Below are 18,119 nucleotides of genomic sequence, written 5' to 3' on the forward strand. Positions count from 1 at the left end.
CTGCTGATATTAAAATTGCAATATGGTTTTTTAAAAAAAGATTTTTGAAGAGATGTGTGTAAATACTTTAGAAGCACTCACCTGGCAGAATGGAGTGGAAGATGCAAAGGACCAGTCCTCGTGGGCTGAAGGGTTCCTGACTATAGTTCCGATACGTAGGGATGCAGATTCTCATGAAGATGTAGTAAGTATAGAAGAGTGAACCAAGTACCTGGGCAGGTGGAACACATGAAGCGGCTTTATACTGAGTCAAGCCCTTATTCTATTAAGATCAGTATTGTCTACTCTGACTGGCAGCAGCTCTCCAGGCAGAGATCTTTTACAACAGCTACTACTCGTTCCTTTTAGCCAGAGATTCCAGGGACTGAACCTGGGACCACCTTAATACAAAGCACAAGCTCTACCACTTAGCCATAGCCCCTCATTTAAGCTATTATGATTCGCTGCTCTTTGAAATGACTCATAAAAGCTTACACCACAATATATTTGTCAGCCATTCAGGTATCCTTGATAGTCACTCGTTATGTCCTCCCTGCTCCACTCAAGCACTTTTTATGGGAGAACTAAACCATTTTGCAGGAAGATGCATGCCCATCCTGTCCCTGGCTACGTGGGCTGCCTCTCCTCTCACTGTAAAACCCTGGAAAAGCAGTGAGATGGTTGAGGAAGATTCCCTGGCCACACAAATTCACCAGCCAGAGCAGCAGTGCCAGCAAAGCAGTTTATTGCAACATATGGAGAGAAGTAATAGGGACAGCATTCAAAACATGTTACATCTGAAAACAAAAACACAATTTCAAGCTAGTTTGTCAAGAGACAGACAGGTCTCTATTCTTCATACTCACAAGGCCAAATGAGGAGCAACCATCTTTTCCCAGGACAGCCAACAAAGTTTAGACTATTTTCAAATTTGGGGCTTGGAGAAAAGGAGCATCATTCGACCAAACAGATTCTCAGGTAGAACTGACTGCAGTGGCTGTCCTTAGAATCAGGATGAAGTCTGTAAATTCTGAACTGATTGCTTTGAAGACATTATTTAAAAGGTTAAGTGGGAAAGCTTCTCCTCTTGTCCCACCTGCTTTCTCCTGGAAGGTTTGTATCAAGTTGCTTCTGACTTATGACAACGCTATGAATGAAAGACCTTCAAAACATCCTATCACTGACAGCCTTGCTCAGGTCTTGCAAACTGGAGGATGTGGCTTCCTTTACCGAGTCATTCCATCTCATGTTGGATCTTCCTCTTTTTCTACTGCCTTCTACTCTTTCTAGCGTTATTAAAGGTTGATCAGGAGACTTATAGCACCTTAAAGATTAGCTTATATATTGCGGCATAAGCTTTACTGAAGGGAAAATTACAACACATACCCCAGAATAGATGTCAGAAATAGCATAGAAACTATCACACAAATTTAACAAGAACATGGCAGTTTTTCTATAGCCCAATGTCTTAAATCAGGCCTTAAATAGTTATACACCTGGGGAGAGTAAAAACCATCTCCAGGTGACCAGGAAGTTGGTTCTTCAATCTTTTTAAGACCAACAATGGTCACAGGAAGGCTACTAAACATTTTCATGTGCTGGTAATTTGTAGACCAATTACAAAGTTGCCTTACAAAGCAAAACCACTACAAAATCAGGGGTGGCAGGGAGAGGACCAAGGGTAAGCATGCATATGCATAACAAATAATGAATTTAGCAAGGTACAATCTATTGAACCAATGTCAGGTATACAAAATGTTAAAACATAACAAGACTTTGGATAATACACTTATTTTAAACCATCTATAGATTTGCAATTGCAGATCAGGATGGAGATTCAGCTACTTTCCACAGTAACTCTCATTTTGTAATTAAGGTCTTTATACAGATCTGACAAAGATTCAGAACGAGTGTATTATCTGGAGTCTTGTTCTGTATTAGCCCCTCTAGTACATGATATTCAGTGTTTTAACATTTTGTGCACATGCCATGCATTCAAAATACTGCAGAACCTTGCGTTCAGTAGTAGCAATACAGCTCGGTTTTTTCCTTTTATTGTTGGGTAGCGAGTGACACAACAATTCCATAGACGAACATTTCAAAGTTATCTGGACATGGGCAGGATTTTCACCACCCACTCCCCTACCCACACCCCAGGCACTAACCTGTGCAAACTTGGTAGCAACATAGCTCCATCGTCTTGTGGGAGTCCTGCATGAAAGAGAACTCGGCATTATACCTTAAGTTTTAAAGACCTCTCGGTGTCAGCAAAATGCATCACTGCCAAAACCTATTTTTTTTATTTTATTCATAGAATTAAAAGCCCAATAAAAAGGGCAGAAAGCAAAAATAAAGAAAAGGATAATAAAAACGCTTACAAGAAGAAGAAAAGACAGGACTTAGAAATAATAGAAAACAATAATACATATTTCATTTCCATTCTTCTCTACAACACTTATCTTTTTTAACAAACATCATACTTAAAATTTAATCTCTCCAAAATTTTCTTTTCCACTATTACCTCCCTTCTATTTGTTTTTTCCCCCAGATTTATCTTCTTAAAAATCAAAGCCACAAATCATCATATCATTTTCCCTTGTTTCCTGCAGAAAGTCAATAAGGGGATTCCAGTTAGCCAAAAAAGTAGACAATGTTTTATCTCTGATCAAAACTGTAAGTTTAGCCATCTCCGCTAACTCTATCATTTTCATAATCCAATCTTCAGTTGAGGTCGACTCTGTGCTTTTCCATTTTTGCGCATATAAACAGGGGCGGCGCAAGGGTTTTTGGCACTCACGGCCGGCTGGCTGGGTACCCCCCCGGGCACACACACTGGCCTGCATAATGATGTCACATGTGACATCATCACGGGAGCGCGTGCGCCACCACCGGCTCAATCGCTGCAGTGGGCAGCTGTGATGGTGCACAGGTGGCCTCTGAGCTCTCCCGCTCGGTTGCCTGCGCCGCTGCAGATGTCTGCCCGCGGTGGCTGCGCCCGGCCGCGGGCGTGTGCTGGCGGCAGCAGCGGTGCGGGGTGGGAGGGATAGGAGGCTGCTGCTCTGTGGCGCACACTCCTGCCCCCCGCGCATCCTCTGGCGCTCCCTCCAGCACCCCACGCCTGAGGCCACCACCTACCTGGCCTCAATGGACGCGCCGGCCCTGCATATAAAAGCCTAGCTGCTGTAGTCATATACAAAAATAAAACCCCATGCTGATTTTCCAACTGTTTGTCCATTAATCTTTGTCCATTCATCCCAACAAAAAGGCTTCTGGCTTAAACAGTATAGTTAAACAGTTTAAATTTTTTTGCATTATCATATGGATTTGAATCCAGAATTTTCTAGCCTTATGGCAAGTCCACCAGAGATGACAGAATGTTCCTTCTTGTTTCTCACATTTCCAACATTTATTCGACATACCTTTACTCATTTCAGCTAATTTGTCAAGGGACATATACCAGCAATACATCATTTTATAAAAATTTTCTTTAAGTCTAACACTCAAAGTAAATTTAAGCCCCTTTATGCACATATTTTCCCACGGATCCATCATTATATTATACTCATTTGACTGCAAAACCTATTTTTAAGAAGAGTTTCTTTAAGGCTGCCATGCTGCACAGCAAACACAATCCAAACTCTGCTCCATTTTATGGATTAGATATTACAAATATTTAATTTAGACAAAGCAAGTTTGTTATGCTGGTAAAAATTTGTTCACACTGCATGCTTTTATTCTGAACTACACTGCAGTATGTTTAGAATATTTAGGGATCTGGGGGTTTTTTTGTGAGGTAGGGAATGGTTAACTAAGTGAAGGGATATATGGATAAGAAAATATGGAAGGGTACTGGTGGAGGAACAGGCAGTATGGGCCAGCATAGTGTAGGAGTATCTACAGATAACCAAAGGAATATTGCACATTTTCAAAAATGTAGTGCCACAATCCATGAGGACTAGAACATTTTGGAATCCAAGAAGAGTCAGACTTAACAGGCTTTAGGCTTCTCTCTCAGGACATTTTTGTAGGGAACCAAACTATGCAGTTGTAGTCATTGCAAGCAACCGTGAAGTCTCATAGCATTAACTATAAGTAAATATGGGTGTAGTCAAGTAAAAATCGATAACTGTATCGACTAGGGCAACTTCCAAGCAGATTTCTCACCCATTCTTTAGGCACCTGGTATCAAACCTTCTGCCAAATACACAGCTCGACCAAACATTCATTAAAAAAAACACTCAATACAATCCTCATAGGATTGTAAAACTTCAGGAAATGGCTGGAGAACATTACACCCTCTCCCCAGAGAACCAGGGAAGTGGGGTAGCCCTTCTTCTAGCTTCTATCTGCAGTGGCATTGGTCTGAATTGGCTCAGTATATTTGACAAAGTGGTAAGAATATCAAACTAAAAGCTATAAACTGGAAAGACTTAGAACCAGACTATGCCCAACAACCCCCATCTATGCAAGGGATCTGCCTATGGGAAATTCTGAAGGTTCTCCATCCCCAAAAAAATAGACACAGGAAACTGGACATGCACACAGGGAAGCAAGATTTGGGGGCTGTTTATCTCATCTTATTCTCCTGATGGGCTAATTTCTTCTAGGAGCTGGGAAAAGGAGGAACAAGGAAAGCCAGCCCCAATTAAGAGAGGCAAAACAGGCAAAGAAAGGCAGCTGTGACTTCTGCTTCTCTCTGTGGGTGAGAGGTCTATCCGCTGCATCCTGCTATGCCAGTGATCCCAAAAGTGGTGTACATGATTACCATGATGCCCACTAACAAGTTTGCTGACATCCCAAACCAGCTCTCCCCCAAAGCAAAGAGCCAGTCCTGGCTTTTCTCCACCTTATTTGAGCAGTAGGTTCTTCAGAAGTTACCAGGAGGCATCACCTTTGAGTCAGCAGGGAGCACTCATTTGGAAACAGCTGAGCCCATCACACACATATGGACACATAAACCAGCCTTGGACTGAATCAGACCCTCAGTCCATCGAGGTCAGTATTGCTTACTCGGCCTGGAAGTGGCTCTCTGGCATCTCAGGTAGATATTCCCCTCACCCAATCCTTTTTAAAGCTGGAGGTGCCAGGTATTGAACCTGGGACCTTCTGCATGCCAACCAGATGCTCTACCACTGAGCCATACACCCTTCATCACTGGAGGATGTTTGGTTTGAAACCTTCCAACATTTTATAATTGTCACTGTGGCCGCCATTTTGTAATCAGTCCTGCCTCCCATGGCAGCTAGTTTGTGGTGGTGCCTGCTACACTTTCTCAAACTCCTCCTCTCATTTTTTTGAGGTTTTCACTGTTTTCGACAAAACGGGGGATATCTCCCAGGTTTGCAGAAGAATGCCTGGTATCTGAAGCTGGCTTCATCTTCTAGGACTATCAACCTTCCTGGGGGCCAAGTTCCACATTAAACAGCCAGGTGTTTATAGGGTAGGTGTGCATTATATATAGGTGAACATGGAGGCTTTGTTTTAGCATTTTTGCAGCATTGGCTGTATATCACCAAACGCATCTGGTAAAAGAATGAAAAACATTCAGCGCCTAAGAAGAGGGAATTAAGTAACTGCGTGCATATTGATTTTACCTGGGATACTCATCTCTGTAAATCAGGGTGGGAGCAAAGAGGAAATACAAGTACTGAGAAAATCGAGGAATCTGAACAGAGTCTGAAAAGGCAAGAGTAAAAAAAGTCATTTAAGTACAAGATCATAAAGCATACAAAACATCTCCATAACCTCTGTCCATTTCCAAGGACGACTGGATTCTTCTATTAAAACCTGGAGGCAACAATAAATGTTCCCAAAGATTCTGAATTCTTACAACCACCTAGCAATGTGGTTTTCACTATTCTGATCTTACATTTTTTTAAAAATGACTTATAATGCAATCCTAAGCAGAATTACAGCCTTCTAAAGTCAAGTGAGCTCAGAAGAGTGCAGAACTCTTTAGGATGGCAGTATAAGACCATCTGAGAAAGCCATGAAAACCCACTTTCCTCCAGGTCATACCATATTAAACAATTACAGTCACAGCACTTCCTCCGACCAGGATAGCAAGTCATTTGGAATCTAAACCAAGGATTTTCTTATATCCAGCACCACAAAGTTACCAGATTGCCTCCAGGAGGTCGAAACATTCTATTGCACATCTTTCAAAACAATGAAGGAGTACCTTAGATCTTATGCAGTATTGTCTGAAATGGAAAAGATCCCCAAACCAATCTTATATTCCAGATTTTGATCTCAGGACAGCAAAGGGGAATATTTATTTATTTAGATGTTTTCTACTCAAACTGGGCCCAAAAAAGTTCTACATCATTCTTAGACCCTTCATTTTTTTCTCTCAAAACAACAACCCTGCAAGGTAGCCTAGGCTGAAAAGGTGTGGCTGGCCCAAGATCTCCCAGCAAGCTTCCACGGCAGAGTGAGAATTCAGACCTGGGCCTCCCAGATTCTAGTCCAGCATTCTAACCACTACACTGCACAGGCTCCCCTTTCTCCCAAAGGGGACCCAAAGCAGCTAACATCATTACTTGTGATAGGTCAGGCTGACAGGGTGTAACTAGCTCTTGGTCACCCGGCAAGCTGCCACAGCAGAATGGGGATTTGAACTTGGGTCCCCCAGATTCTAATCTGATGCCCCAAGTACAGCACCTTCCAACCTGCAGCATTCTAGCAGGGCAAAATTACTCACTTGTCTTTTGTGGGCGAGAGGAACGTACGCGGGGGATGTTCTCTCTGATGAATGAGTGTGCTTTCATAATCAGACGGACCTGCCGAGAAGAAGTAAAAAGACAGGTACGTTCTACCATATTTAACATCTTGCAACAAGCCACAGAATAAATGTGCTTGCCTTAGATGATTCAACAGTTAATGCAGTATACTCCATTCATATCATAAATTCTTTTTGGTAAGTCATTAAACCGAATGACTGTTTTCTGACTTTTTGCTCCTTGTATATCCTATGGCGTTCTTTTAAAAAAAGAAAATACTAGCACCCTTGTGCAAATTCTGTTTTGCAATAGTGCTTAGCGAGATAAGCAAGTCATTCAACAGACATTTTCAAAATAATAAAAAAGTAGACTGTTTCTGAAACAGCTTTGCCTTTGTGGTTGGGGGCAAAAGAGGAAACAACGTAGTGTTCTAACAGGCAGTCTGGGAATAGAACTATACTCAGAGGGTATCCACAAGACAGTTGCTTTTATGTCTGGCGGAGCACATACGGGAAAGTGCTAGAAGCATCTCTGGCAGAGAAGAGTATCCTTCTCTCCCAGGATATCCTAACATTGCTAGCAGGAAACCAGATAGCACTGGCCTCCAAGGTCCCTGCTGCTGCCACCATCTATTGTCCGCTTTGCAAGAACAAGAAAGCCCACGTCCCTGGGGCAAGGTTGGTTGCTAATATTCTCCCATGCTCTGTGCACCCAATAACAGGCCAGAATTAAGGCAATCTTGTTTCAGAATTTGTTCTTTTTTAAAGACCCTCTCTCTGAACCTTTTTTTAAAAATGCAGAGATGACCATGGGTTGGATCTTGCACAACATCTCTACTGACAGAAGGAAATTTCCATCCCCAGAGGATTTCTTCCCTTGCCCAAGGCAGGCCAAAATGGCCTGTGAAGTGCTCCTCGTGGGGAACAGCCTCCCCTCAGGAACAGCATGAGAGGAGCTAGAAATTTGCAGTGGGAGGAGGGGGAAAAACCCTGTTCCTTCCTCCTCTAGTGGAAAATTTTCATTGGAGCCAATCCTTCTGTATTAGATAGATGTAAAAGCCCAAAGTATGTACTTAATGGTGGTTTATCTAAAGTCAATCTTGGTATTAAGAAGCCACTTACTAATTAAAAATTTCCTGAAATGGCAGCAGGTAATCAGCTCTGTGCGCCACATACAAAGGTAACCAGCAATCAAGAGCAAATACATACTTTTTTTGTTCTCCTAAATTTCATACAAAATCATTCCCAGAACTGGCTTATTTCCTAATCTCTTGAGTTAAACATTGTCTTTCAGATACCAAGACGTACCTGCTCAAGAATGACTATGAACCGGGAGGCTGGTGGAAGATCATAGTACAATGCAACGCAAGTCGGTCCCAATCCAAGTCCAACTATCTGGAAGAGCATGAAGAGTGTCCCAAAGAAGAGGGAACGGACTGTCTTGTGGGAGGAACCGTGGTAGCCCTGGGCCCACTGGCAGAAAAGGCCAAAGGGTACAGCCACAGTGGACAAGGCCATGCACAGCCAGGTAAGGGTAACAATAGAAAACTTGCCAAAAGCGTAGACCAAGAGATCAAACTCAAGTACAAACCTTAAAGAAATTATATGAAAAAAATGAGTTAAATGATGCTCATTCACTTGCTTAAAATAGGTGTTTCCAGACTAAGGATAGCCATGTGAATCTGTTGCAGGAAAAGGAAACGCAACTTTGTTTGATCACAACTGAATTGGTAACAGTTACTGAAACCTATGCTGATGTGGTGGTTTCATAAATTCACACACTTAAAAAAATCTTACACACGTATTATGCAAATGCTCGCATCAGAGAACAAGAATTGACTGCCATTCTCTGCTCAACTACACACTCCTCAGCCAATAATTACAGAGCAACACGGTAAATACTAATGGCAGAAAAGAGAAGTTTCCCGTGTGTTATTAATGTCTCCTCCCAATAATTTTTACAATCAACAATATATTTATTCTTTATAATCAGCAATGTATCTGTTTGTGAGTTAACTTATTTCCTATTATATACCCAAGACATATACCACATATTACAATGCTAATTAGCTCCAATTATACAGGCGTCATATATACTCCAAGACATTCAATTAAAGTGTCCCGTGCTCCAATTCCTATAGTAGTTACTTATTAAAGTGCAAATGCTTTTTGATGTCACCTGACACAATTTATCATTTGTAAAGTCAATTTCGCCTTATATTTCAGTTCAATATGGGTACAGTCCAAGGTAATCCCAGACACTGTGAAGGTCACAGATCACATGTAGACCTTGGTAGTATTCTTTAGGTGTACATGAGTAATTCTATGACCATGAATTTTCTAACGGACGGTCCAGATCCCCAAAAAGGTCCGTTTCCAATGTTCTTTTTCAAAGAGCTAATTAGCATTGTAATATGTGGTATATGTCTTGGGTATATAATAGGAAATAAGTTAACTCACAAACAGATACATTGCTGATTATAAAGAATAAATATATTGGGAGGAGACATTAATAACACACGGGAAACTTCTCTTTTCTGCAACTACACACTCCTGGCAAACTTCTATTTGCCATTGGATAAAACGTGGTTTGCACTGCCAGAATGATTTGTCTTCTTAAGACCCTGGAAGTGGAAACTGACTGACCAAGTCACAGAGTCATCTGAGTCCTTGGTGGTGATGTCAAAGCAATACTTAGGCCTTCCCTTCTTTGGAGGTGATAAAAATATTTTTAATCTGCACGTTTTGTTTTTGGGGTGTGTGAATCCACTACAGTCAATATGCTTTTGACAAAGTCTCTTCTAGGGCTGTTGATTTTGAGATAGGTACACAGAGGCACACTATTGCTTTCATTAGGTATGAGACAAACAGAAGCCTGCAGCAGAAAAAAGGCACACAAGGGCTTTGAACGGTGAAGTTTTCTGTATATAGAAAGTCCGGTGGTTAAAATCACTTGCACAGTCCACAGTTCCCCAGCCTTTGCAAGTTCTTTCCCTGCAGAGAAAAGGAAGCTCATTGGTGGATGGAGGGCATCTGACATGTGGTATGATGTCCTCCTTCTGCTCCAGAGCTGAATGACCCTTTCAGCAGGAGGAGGAAACTGTGGCCAGTTGTTGTCACCAAGTGGGAAATAAGAAAAATGGCCTAGGAGAAGTATAAGATTACATTTGGGGAATATTTTTCAGGAGGCTCATTCAGATCGCAAGCCACTGAAGGAAGGCCTGGACAACTTCTATCCACCAATTAAGAAGGTCCCTTCCCAGGCCAATATGCCTTTCTCCATCTCTGGAGAAGGGCATCTGACACTCAAATGCCATTTTAAGCTGAGGGCAATTCCCTCTGACCAGGGTTAGCACGGATGTTGTCTTGCTAAAGGTATCATTTTGTAGGGTAGATGGTGGAGGGGAGGTGTCATTCAATTTTTGTGTGTGTGTGTGCATCCTTTTTTATTAGAAGGGGAAAGAGATCGCTCTGACTTTTCATTTAGATGTAAAAATGACCACTTCCCTCCCTCCGCAGAAAGATAATACTGTCTTACCTTCCTTCATCAATGAAGTCTATCACAAGAGTGCTAAGAATGAAGAGGATGAGGAAGGCAATAAACATATGGTAGATGGTTCGGATGTGCTCCACTTCAAACAGCTCACTGAGGAAGAAGTTCAAGGGGAATAAGATGTACATTAGAACACTGGGAATGGGGGAGGGGGTACAGATGTTACAAAATTCGTCATCTTCCAAGTGTCACTGCAAGACCAAGGGTTAGACAGAGTCTAACTATAACATTCATATGTTGGGAGGACTTGTGCACTGAGGCCTACATTTCTCCTTCCTTATAAGATGGGGTTGCTTTCTTCTGATGCACAATTCCTTGGGAAATTATCTGAAATTAGTCACCCTTTCAGTGACATAAATAAGGACTTTTAAAAATGCACTTTGAAGTTCTCTGGGTCTTGCTTCTTAGACTTACTGCTGATTTGCACTGTGATACTTTGCATACATCTCCTTTCCAAGAGGTCAGAAAAAGGTTTGGAAAATTTCCCCAGTAAAGTTGGGAATGTCCCAAATCCCTGTCTGAATCCGTTATTTCAGCTCACACTTATGTAAAAAAAAGGTTCAGTAGCAAGAAGGCTGTGAAAGCAAATTGCCTCTTCCTGGTGATTTTTGGAAAAGGAGTTTTTTTAAAAAATGTAACACGGATACAAAGGAGCCTGAGAAAGATGTTTCAGGAGAGAAAAGTTGCAGTGCCATCCTAGGCAGAGTTATGCCTTTCTAAGCTTACTGACTTCATTGGACTTGGAAGGGAGCAACTCTGCTTGGGATTGCAGGGTTGGTATCCAAGACACAAAATCCTACACACAAAGGGCACAATCCTCTTCTGCAAAGAACTCCACAGAAATATGCAGGTGTTTATGCAAGAGTTGGTTTTGTACAGGTCTCATTTATTTCAATGGGAATTTCAACCGTGGCTTGGATCCCATGGGCCACATCAGGCTGTGCTTTGTATGTGGAAAGCCAAAATCAATCATCAACGTAAAAACAGGTTTGGACATTTTTGTTTCCAAGCTCATGCCAGGCAGCATCCTGTACAGCTGTATTTGCACCACTCTCAGTGTCTCCATAATAATTTGCTGTAGAGGGCCTTCCATTGAACCAATAATACTGTTATCTTTCACCGCAAGAACATTTTTTATGCTCCTCTAAACCTTGAGAGTGATCTCCCTGAGGACGTGGCCCTGAAACATTATATGTATCTCAAAAGCAGAAGGGAAACAAACATTTCAGTACCAATACAAAAAATGAAGACAGGACACAGGTTAGTTACAATTCAAACACTGGGCACACAGAAAGGAGATCTCATTAAGAAAGACGGAAACTAGGACAACCGTAGCTACAGCAAGGATGGGCAACTGTCTGCCTGCAAGCTAGATTATGTTACCAAAATAATTTTTATCTATTCCCCACTCCAGCATCACTGCCATCACTACAGTAAATATGATAAAAAGTTTATCCACAATTTCACATTTAAGGAAAAGAAAATATATGAGAAAGGGAGTGATTCCACAATTTTAATGTGTTTTTTCTTTTTATACTATGTATATAAAAACACTCAGTGTCTGTGTCCCCTAACTGTGAAGCCCCTTACTGTTAGATGGTGCCAACTTTATCAGAGAATCCAGTTTCTCATAGATTGGTAAGCAAAATATATCTCCAGTCCATCAATCAGTTTCTCGAGAACAGAGCAGCCTTAGATCAGGCAGAAATTGGTTGCACCTGAATTATAACCTGTAGGCACTGTGACTGATTGTTTAGAGTATCCAATGACACTGCTGGTATGAAAAGGACCTCAATCCATTGCTCAGAGAACTCACATGTGAGCCTGCCTTGTCAGACCCTTGGTCTACTTCTTTAACTGGAGATGCTGGGGATTGAACCTGGGACCATTGACATGGAAGGCAGAAGCTCCACCACTAAGCCACACCCCCTCAGACAATGCACTAGTCACATCACACTCTCTGGCACCACAGGCCACGAGAATGGGTACATTTTAGTGTGTCCCTCTGAGGGTCCATGAGGATACTGTAAATTTAGCAAAGGTATCATTGCAGTTGATAAGCCCAATAACATACTCACTCCAAGAGAGATTTCCTGACAACAAAAACTTTTCCATGTTCTGGAGGTGCTCTCGAGTCTCTGTGGAAAGAAAGGCGAATGTTCAGTACTTATACAGACGGAAGTGAAAGGAAACCAATGCTGTCAAGGCTCAGCCAAGAACTGACATACTTGGCTTTGTAGACGTCTTTCTCTGAACATGTGGTCGGGAAGGCAGATATCGACGACTCCAGCAGCGTTGACTTTGAAACCAAGCCATCTACGAACTCTGAAAAATGACTGTCGATCCCCTTCATGAAAGATGGCTTCAAACGCTAGTAAAATTGGGGAAAGGGAATGGGAGAGAGAGAACACAACAAACAGTTTACGTCCACACCTGGAATGTTCCTGCGGAAATTACATATTACCCTATCATTTTCAAGTGCCAGGTCAATTCTTTAACGCCTATTCATGCCAAATTTAGTACAAGATCCTCATGAACTCTTTTTAGTACAAGAACCTCATGAACTCACATCCCTCTATACAAACCATGTACTATAACTGCTGGCATGTCTGAACAGCCAACAGAAGATTTCTATATGAAGGAAAAACAAACAGAAAAACTGGTACGGTCATCACAAAGAGAGTAATTACCATAGGTCTCATCTTTGTAACCATTCTGATAAGAACATCACCTATTTGATAGTTTGTTCCTTTTTAACAAAGCAAATACAAGCTCTGTGTAAAACAGTCTTCCTCCTTTTTGAACTTTGGGCAAAGCTCAAAACAAGAGTATGAGATGGAGAATATTTTTTTAAATCATCTTTTTTTATCTTCTGCCCCTGCCCCCCATGCTTGGGTCAGGTAACAACATTCAGAAGTGCCATTAAATATGGACAAATAAAATTTGACAAATTGTGGGTTTTTTTAAACAAATGGAGCAACAGCTAACTCCAATAATATGTTTTAGAATTTCTGTAATCTCCGAAACAGAGAACATGCACCTATATTTATTTATTTAGAATATTTCTATGCCTCCTTTTCAGAGTCTTGCTTGAAGAGGCTTTCAATTAAAGAAATCCAAGTTTAAAATATTTACCACTTAACACTTTTTGAAAGCTTAGCACTTGGCGTTTTGCAACATGGCACAACATCATGGCAAAAAAAAAAATTGTATGGAGGAGTCCATTGCCAGTCCAAAACAGAAACTGTGATGGTTAATGTTTAACTTTCTTTTTTGTTGCTTGCAGCTGTACAGAGAGCAAATAAGTGAGACAGGAACTACGAGTTGTCCAGCTATCCTATTCCATTTGTTAGGACCACAAAATGTTGTTTTCTAAAGCTTACAAGGCTGTCTGATCAGTGTGTAAAGCTTGTTACACACACACACACACACACAAATGCAAAACCATGTCAAAAGATCAAGAGGTTTTTTTTAAAAAAAGAATGAAACCCAGGGAATGAAAGAGAAAACAGGCTAGAGGCTTTCTTCTCTTCAAAACATTCAGGTGCTGAATGAATAACAGAATCATGAATTCACAGTTCCAGCAATGCTGTTACTCCATTAAACATGGTGTCAGGGCTTGTCGCTGCCCCCGCTGGGCAGGGCACCGGCTGGGCTGGCCCTGACATCAGAGGGGCACCAGAGACACTGCAGGACCCTGCTCTGTGGAAGGAGGGGCGGTATACATCACCCCGACTCCCTCTCAATCCACTCGCTGGCCTGCTCAACCTGGTCTGCTTACCCTCTGTGTCCTCCATCATCTCCTCCTCCCAGAACTCTCCTCCAAGCCTCCACTCTCACACCACTCTGCTCTCACTCCACACCATCACTCCTTACTCACACCCACCACCTCAGAGCTCTTCCCAGCCAGCTTTTATAGGGCCATCTCTCACTACCCCACCCTCCTTGCAGGTCCTGCCTGCCAGGCCACACCCCTCTCTGGCCTCCCTGTCTCAAGCTGTTGCAGCAGGGGTGGCTGTCTGGATCAGTAACAGCTACATCACGTTGGCTGGCTGCTGGGCCTCTCTGGCTGAGCTGATTACTGAAGGTAGGCCCAGCTGTGGCCCCTTGGCTGGCTGCCCAGCTCTTCCCACAGAATGCCTTCAGCAGCTCCACCTGAAGGGGCTGGTTTCTGAGCGTCTCCTGAGCCAGGTTGCTGCCTTCAAACTGAGGTGGAGGCTGGGGCGTGGCTCTGAGTTGCTGTGGCTGCTTCTCCTCGGCAGGTAAGGGCTGTGCTTGGGCTGCTGCTGGGTCCTTATTCTTCCTGCCTCTGCCCTCTCCCTCTGTCCTGCTCAGCCCTCTATCCTCTCCCTGGAGGGTGGGACTAGCTTGCCTCTCCCTGCCTCCTCTAGCTCTCTGGGGCCTTGGCCCTTTGCCCTCTTCCCCTGGTGTAGGCAGGTTCTGGCCCTGGCTGCTGGCTGAGCCAGCAGGACTGCTGTCTTCTGGCTGCCTCCCCCTGCTTCCTCCTGTCGAGGCCGGGGGCTGTGCCTCAGACCCCGGACACATGGCAAGAGAAGCCGTGGGCCTGCTTTGGATATTGTAACGCATTGCCACATGCTGAAGAACACGCCCTGCAAGAGGGACTTGCTGTACTTTGCAGCTTATTCCCTCCCCCCACCACAGAGGGCTGAATCTGAATGGCATTTGTTGGCGTCAGTGCTTCTCAAAGCTACTATCTTTAGGAAATCTTTTCTACACTGACTCACCCTGCCATGAAACTTTTGTGCCCTGCCCCAGATTCTTGAGCATGTTCAAGGGTACACGGTGAATTCACTTGAGTGTTGGCCAGACTTTACATCAAAGTCTTATGGAATCTTGATTGTATGCATTGTCCTGTTCCATTAACTGCATTGTTTCTTATTGCAACACCTTGAGTCTCAGTGAGAAAGGCAAACTATATACTTCGGCATATAAGTAAAATACAGTGGGGCATAAGCTTTCATGAGCTATAGCCCCATTGGGCTCTAGCTCACAACAGCATATGCCACAATAAATGTGTTAGTTTATAAGGTCTCACAAGATCTCTTTGTTATTTTGGCCTCAACCTCTGGAATTTGGCTAGATTTCTTAAACTTCCTTATTTTGTCCTGCATAAACTGAGATTACCATCCTAGAACACACTTAGCGCTCTCTCCTATGGCTGCCTATTGAAAAGAAATAAGAATAGCATTGGATAAGATGTCATCCAGGGAAGCTTGTCCATCATTCAGAACGTCTAATCAAGAAATCCTTATATATTTCTAAGGAACTCCATGGTTCTCCAAAATCTACTGTTTACAGACTGAAGGAAATCCAATTCCTGAAGCAACTGACTCCAAGAACAGGGGGGGGGGGGTTAACCACATGGCTGCTTTTGGGGGATACGGGCCCCGACTTACCACAGTGCTGGTATACAGCTTTCATGGTTTCCTCATCAGAAAATAGCCAATGATAACTTTGAACAAAACTTCACAACACTGCAGGAAGAACAGCCTAGCCTTCTTTCTGTGTCTTTGTGTAGCAACATACTCTGCAGAGGAAGGCTTTTATGACATGAACAACATTATCAGCTGTGTTAGGCACAGCAACGAGTTTTTAAAAATGGCAGCCTTAGTTTGGAGGCCATCGACAATAAATTTTACTAAATTTAAATCTTACTATTTAAAACATAAGAAGCCATATTTATTCTTGATGGCCTCCAAACTGAGCCTGTCACTTGCTTTTTCTTTTTAATAACTAGTTTACATTTTAAATAGTTAATAGAAAAACAAAAATACCTTGGGGGAAAAGAAACATTATCTTCCTAGTAGACAGGATAGGCGAAGTTCCTGCCCCTTTATCCTCAGTCCCCCAAGACTCAGATTTCACATCCCTGGGAAAGTCAGGGATAAAATAGCAGCTCTTCTACCAGCAGCCATTTGGCTAAGGCAATCTATGCCCAGGCAGAGCAGGTTACTTCTCAAAGGGGGAGCTGCTGGTGGGGGCAGAAAGCTAAAGAATTTCACTTCCTGCCCCCCTCCATACAGTCCTCTGTGTTCCTCATCATATGCTTGCTGTAATAAAACTGTATCCATATTGCCAGAAAAAAATGTAGTTCTTGAGGAATCTTCTCAACTTGAGATAACAGCTATCAAGTGTTTTGGATCAAAACCTAGATCTGGCACTACTAGATGGTAATGAGGATTGTCGAGAGGGATGACTCGATTTCTGCTCTCTGGTCAAGAGGCAGAGTGGGACTATCAAGGATTATCAGCATGTGGCAACAAAACACGTTTGTAGGGCCTCTGGAGAGAATACCAGCTGGCTTTAGGAAGAAGTGTTTCTATGACCAAGAGATGAACTGCTCCTGAAATGGTGAAGGAAAATTAAGAACCACAAGGGAAGAGACCAGATTTATTCAGCAAAAATTCTCAAGGACAGGCTCTTTCCATTTTGAGGGTTAGTACATTCAAATCATTATTGTGGTGAAATGGCCAACCACAGTCGATCAGCTACAATGTCTGTGAAAATTATACACACTGCGCTTAATTGCATGCAATTACAGAACAAGCAAAGTAGCTACAGCGTTCAGCTTATCGAGTTTTTCTAAAACAGCCTCCCATCATTTCTATTAATTCTATCATGTTGTTTCCTTTAAGAGTCAAGAACAGCCTACATGTATGTCTCATCCTATCCAGGGCACATAAGCTTACCTTCAACAATGCTATTGCATCTGGGGGACACAGACCATTCATATATGAATATGATTTCTGAAGGATGGTTGTTGTGGGTTTTCCAGGCTGTATTGCCGTGGTCTTGGCATTGTAGTTCCTGACGTTTCGCCGGCAGCTGTGGCTGGCATCTTCAGAGGTGTAGCACCAAAAGACAGAGATCTCTCAGTGTCACAGTGTGGAAAAGATGTTGGCAGGTCATTTATATCTACTCAGGAGGGGTGGGGTTGAGCTGAGTCATCCTGTAAGAGTTTCCCAGGGTGTGGAATGCTAATGGCGGGAGGCTTCACTGTGTCCTGAGGAGGTTCTTTTGCATATGGATTGGTGCTTGATGTGCTAATCTTCTCTGCAGGGCTATTGTCGGGTATAGAGTGTTTTGTTAGCCTGGTGTTTTTCAGAACTAGAAACCATGCTCTGTTCATTCTTAAGGTTTCTTCTTTCCTGTTGAAGTTTTGCTTATGCTTGTGAATTTCAATGGCTTCCCTGTGCAGTCTGACAAAGTAGTTGGAAGTGTTGTCCAGTATTTTGGTGTCCTGGAATAAGATACTGTGCCCTGTTTGAGTTAGGCAATACAGCCCGGAAAACCCACAACAACCATCGTTCTCCAGCCGTGAAACCCTTCGACAATACATGATTTCTGAAGTTAGCCCACACCAAAAACCCTGTATTATTAAGGGAGCCTAAAAGATAGGGAATATCCTTAGATCCTAATGGCTGCCCAATTTGTAAAGAATTCCCTCCTTATAAAAGAAGGCACACAGACAGGGATATGGGCAAAGAATACACACTTTAATTGTACTGATCAATTTATTCTACCAATCTATGCACTGTTATCCCATCTTTCCTCCAAAGACCTCAGGGCAGGACTCACAGGCCTTCCCTCAATTTTCTCCTCACAACAGCCCTGTAAGGTAAGTTAGGCTGTAAAAGAGATAGTGACTAGGCCAAGGTAACCTAGTCCTAGTAAGCATCATAGCTGACTGAACATTTGAACCCAAATTTCTCCAATCCTAATCTGAGGTACTAACCACATTTCATTTTTTAACTCTTATTCTCTTTACTCAGACAGCAACTGTTGAAAACTAATTTCTGAAGCACGGCAGGGGCCCGATTTGGGTCAGGACTGGAGTACTGGTGG

The 18,119-nt window shown here is 42.7% G+C and overlaps 1 protein-coding gene across 1 annotated transcript in view; it reads right to left on the minus strand.

Annotated features, from left to right (window-relative positions):
• Nucleotides 1-18,119, minus strand: part of SOAT1 (sterol O-acyltransferase 1) — a 55,854-nt gene that overhangs the window by 13,708 nt on the left and 24,027 nt on the right. The window contains exons 4-11 of the mRNA XM_054979780.1: nt 12,482-12,624; nt 12,332-12,391; nt 10,239-10,346; nt 8,009-8,291; nt 6,683-6,761; nt 5,574-5,655; nt 2,145-2,190; nt 82-211 (exon numbers count right to left, since the gene is read on the minus strand). Coding sequence (XP_054835755.1) covers nt 82-211; nt 2,145-2,190; nt 5,574-5,655; nt 6,683-6,761; nt 8,009-8,291; nt 10,239-10,346; nt 12,332-12,391; nt 12,482-12,624 — 931 coding nt within the window. The remainder of the gene's footprint in view (nt 1-81; nt 212-2,144; nt 2,191-5,573; nt 5,656-6,682; nt 6,762-8,008; nt 8,292-10,238; nt 10,347-12,331; nt 12,392-12,481; nt 12,625-18,119) is intronic.

The sequence above is a fragment of the Eublepharis macularius genome, chromosome 5 (assembly GCF_028583425.1).
Source record: "Eublepharis macularius isolate TG4126 chromosome 5, MPM_Emac_v1.0, whole genome shotgun sequence".
NCBI classification, from domain to species: Eukaryota; Metazoa; Chordata; class Lepidosauria; order Squamata; family Eublepharidae; genus Eublepharis; species Eublepharis macularius.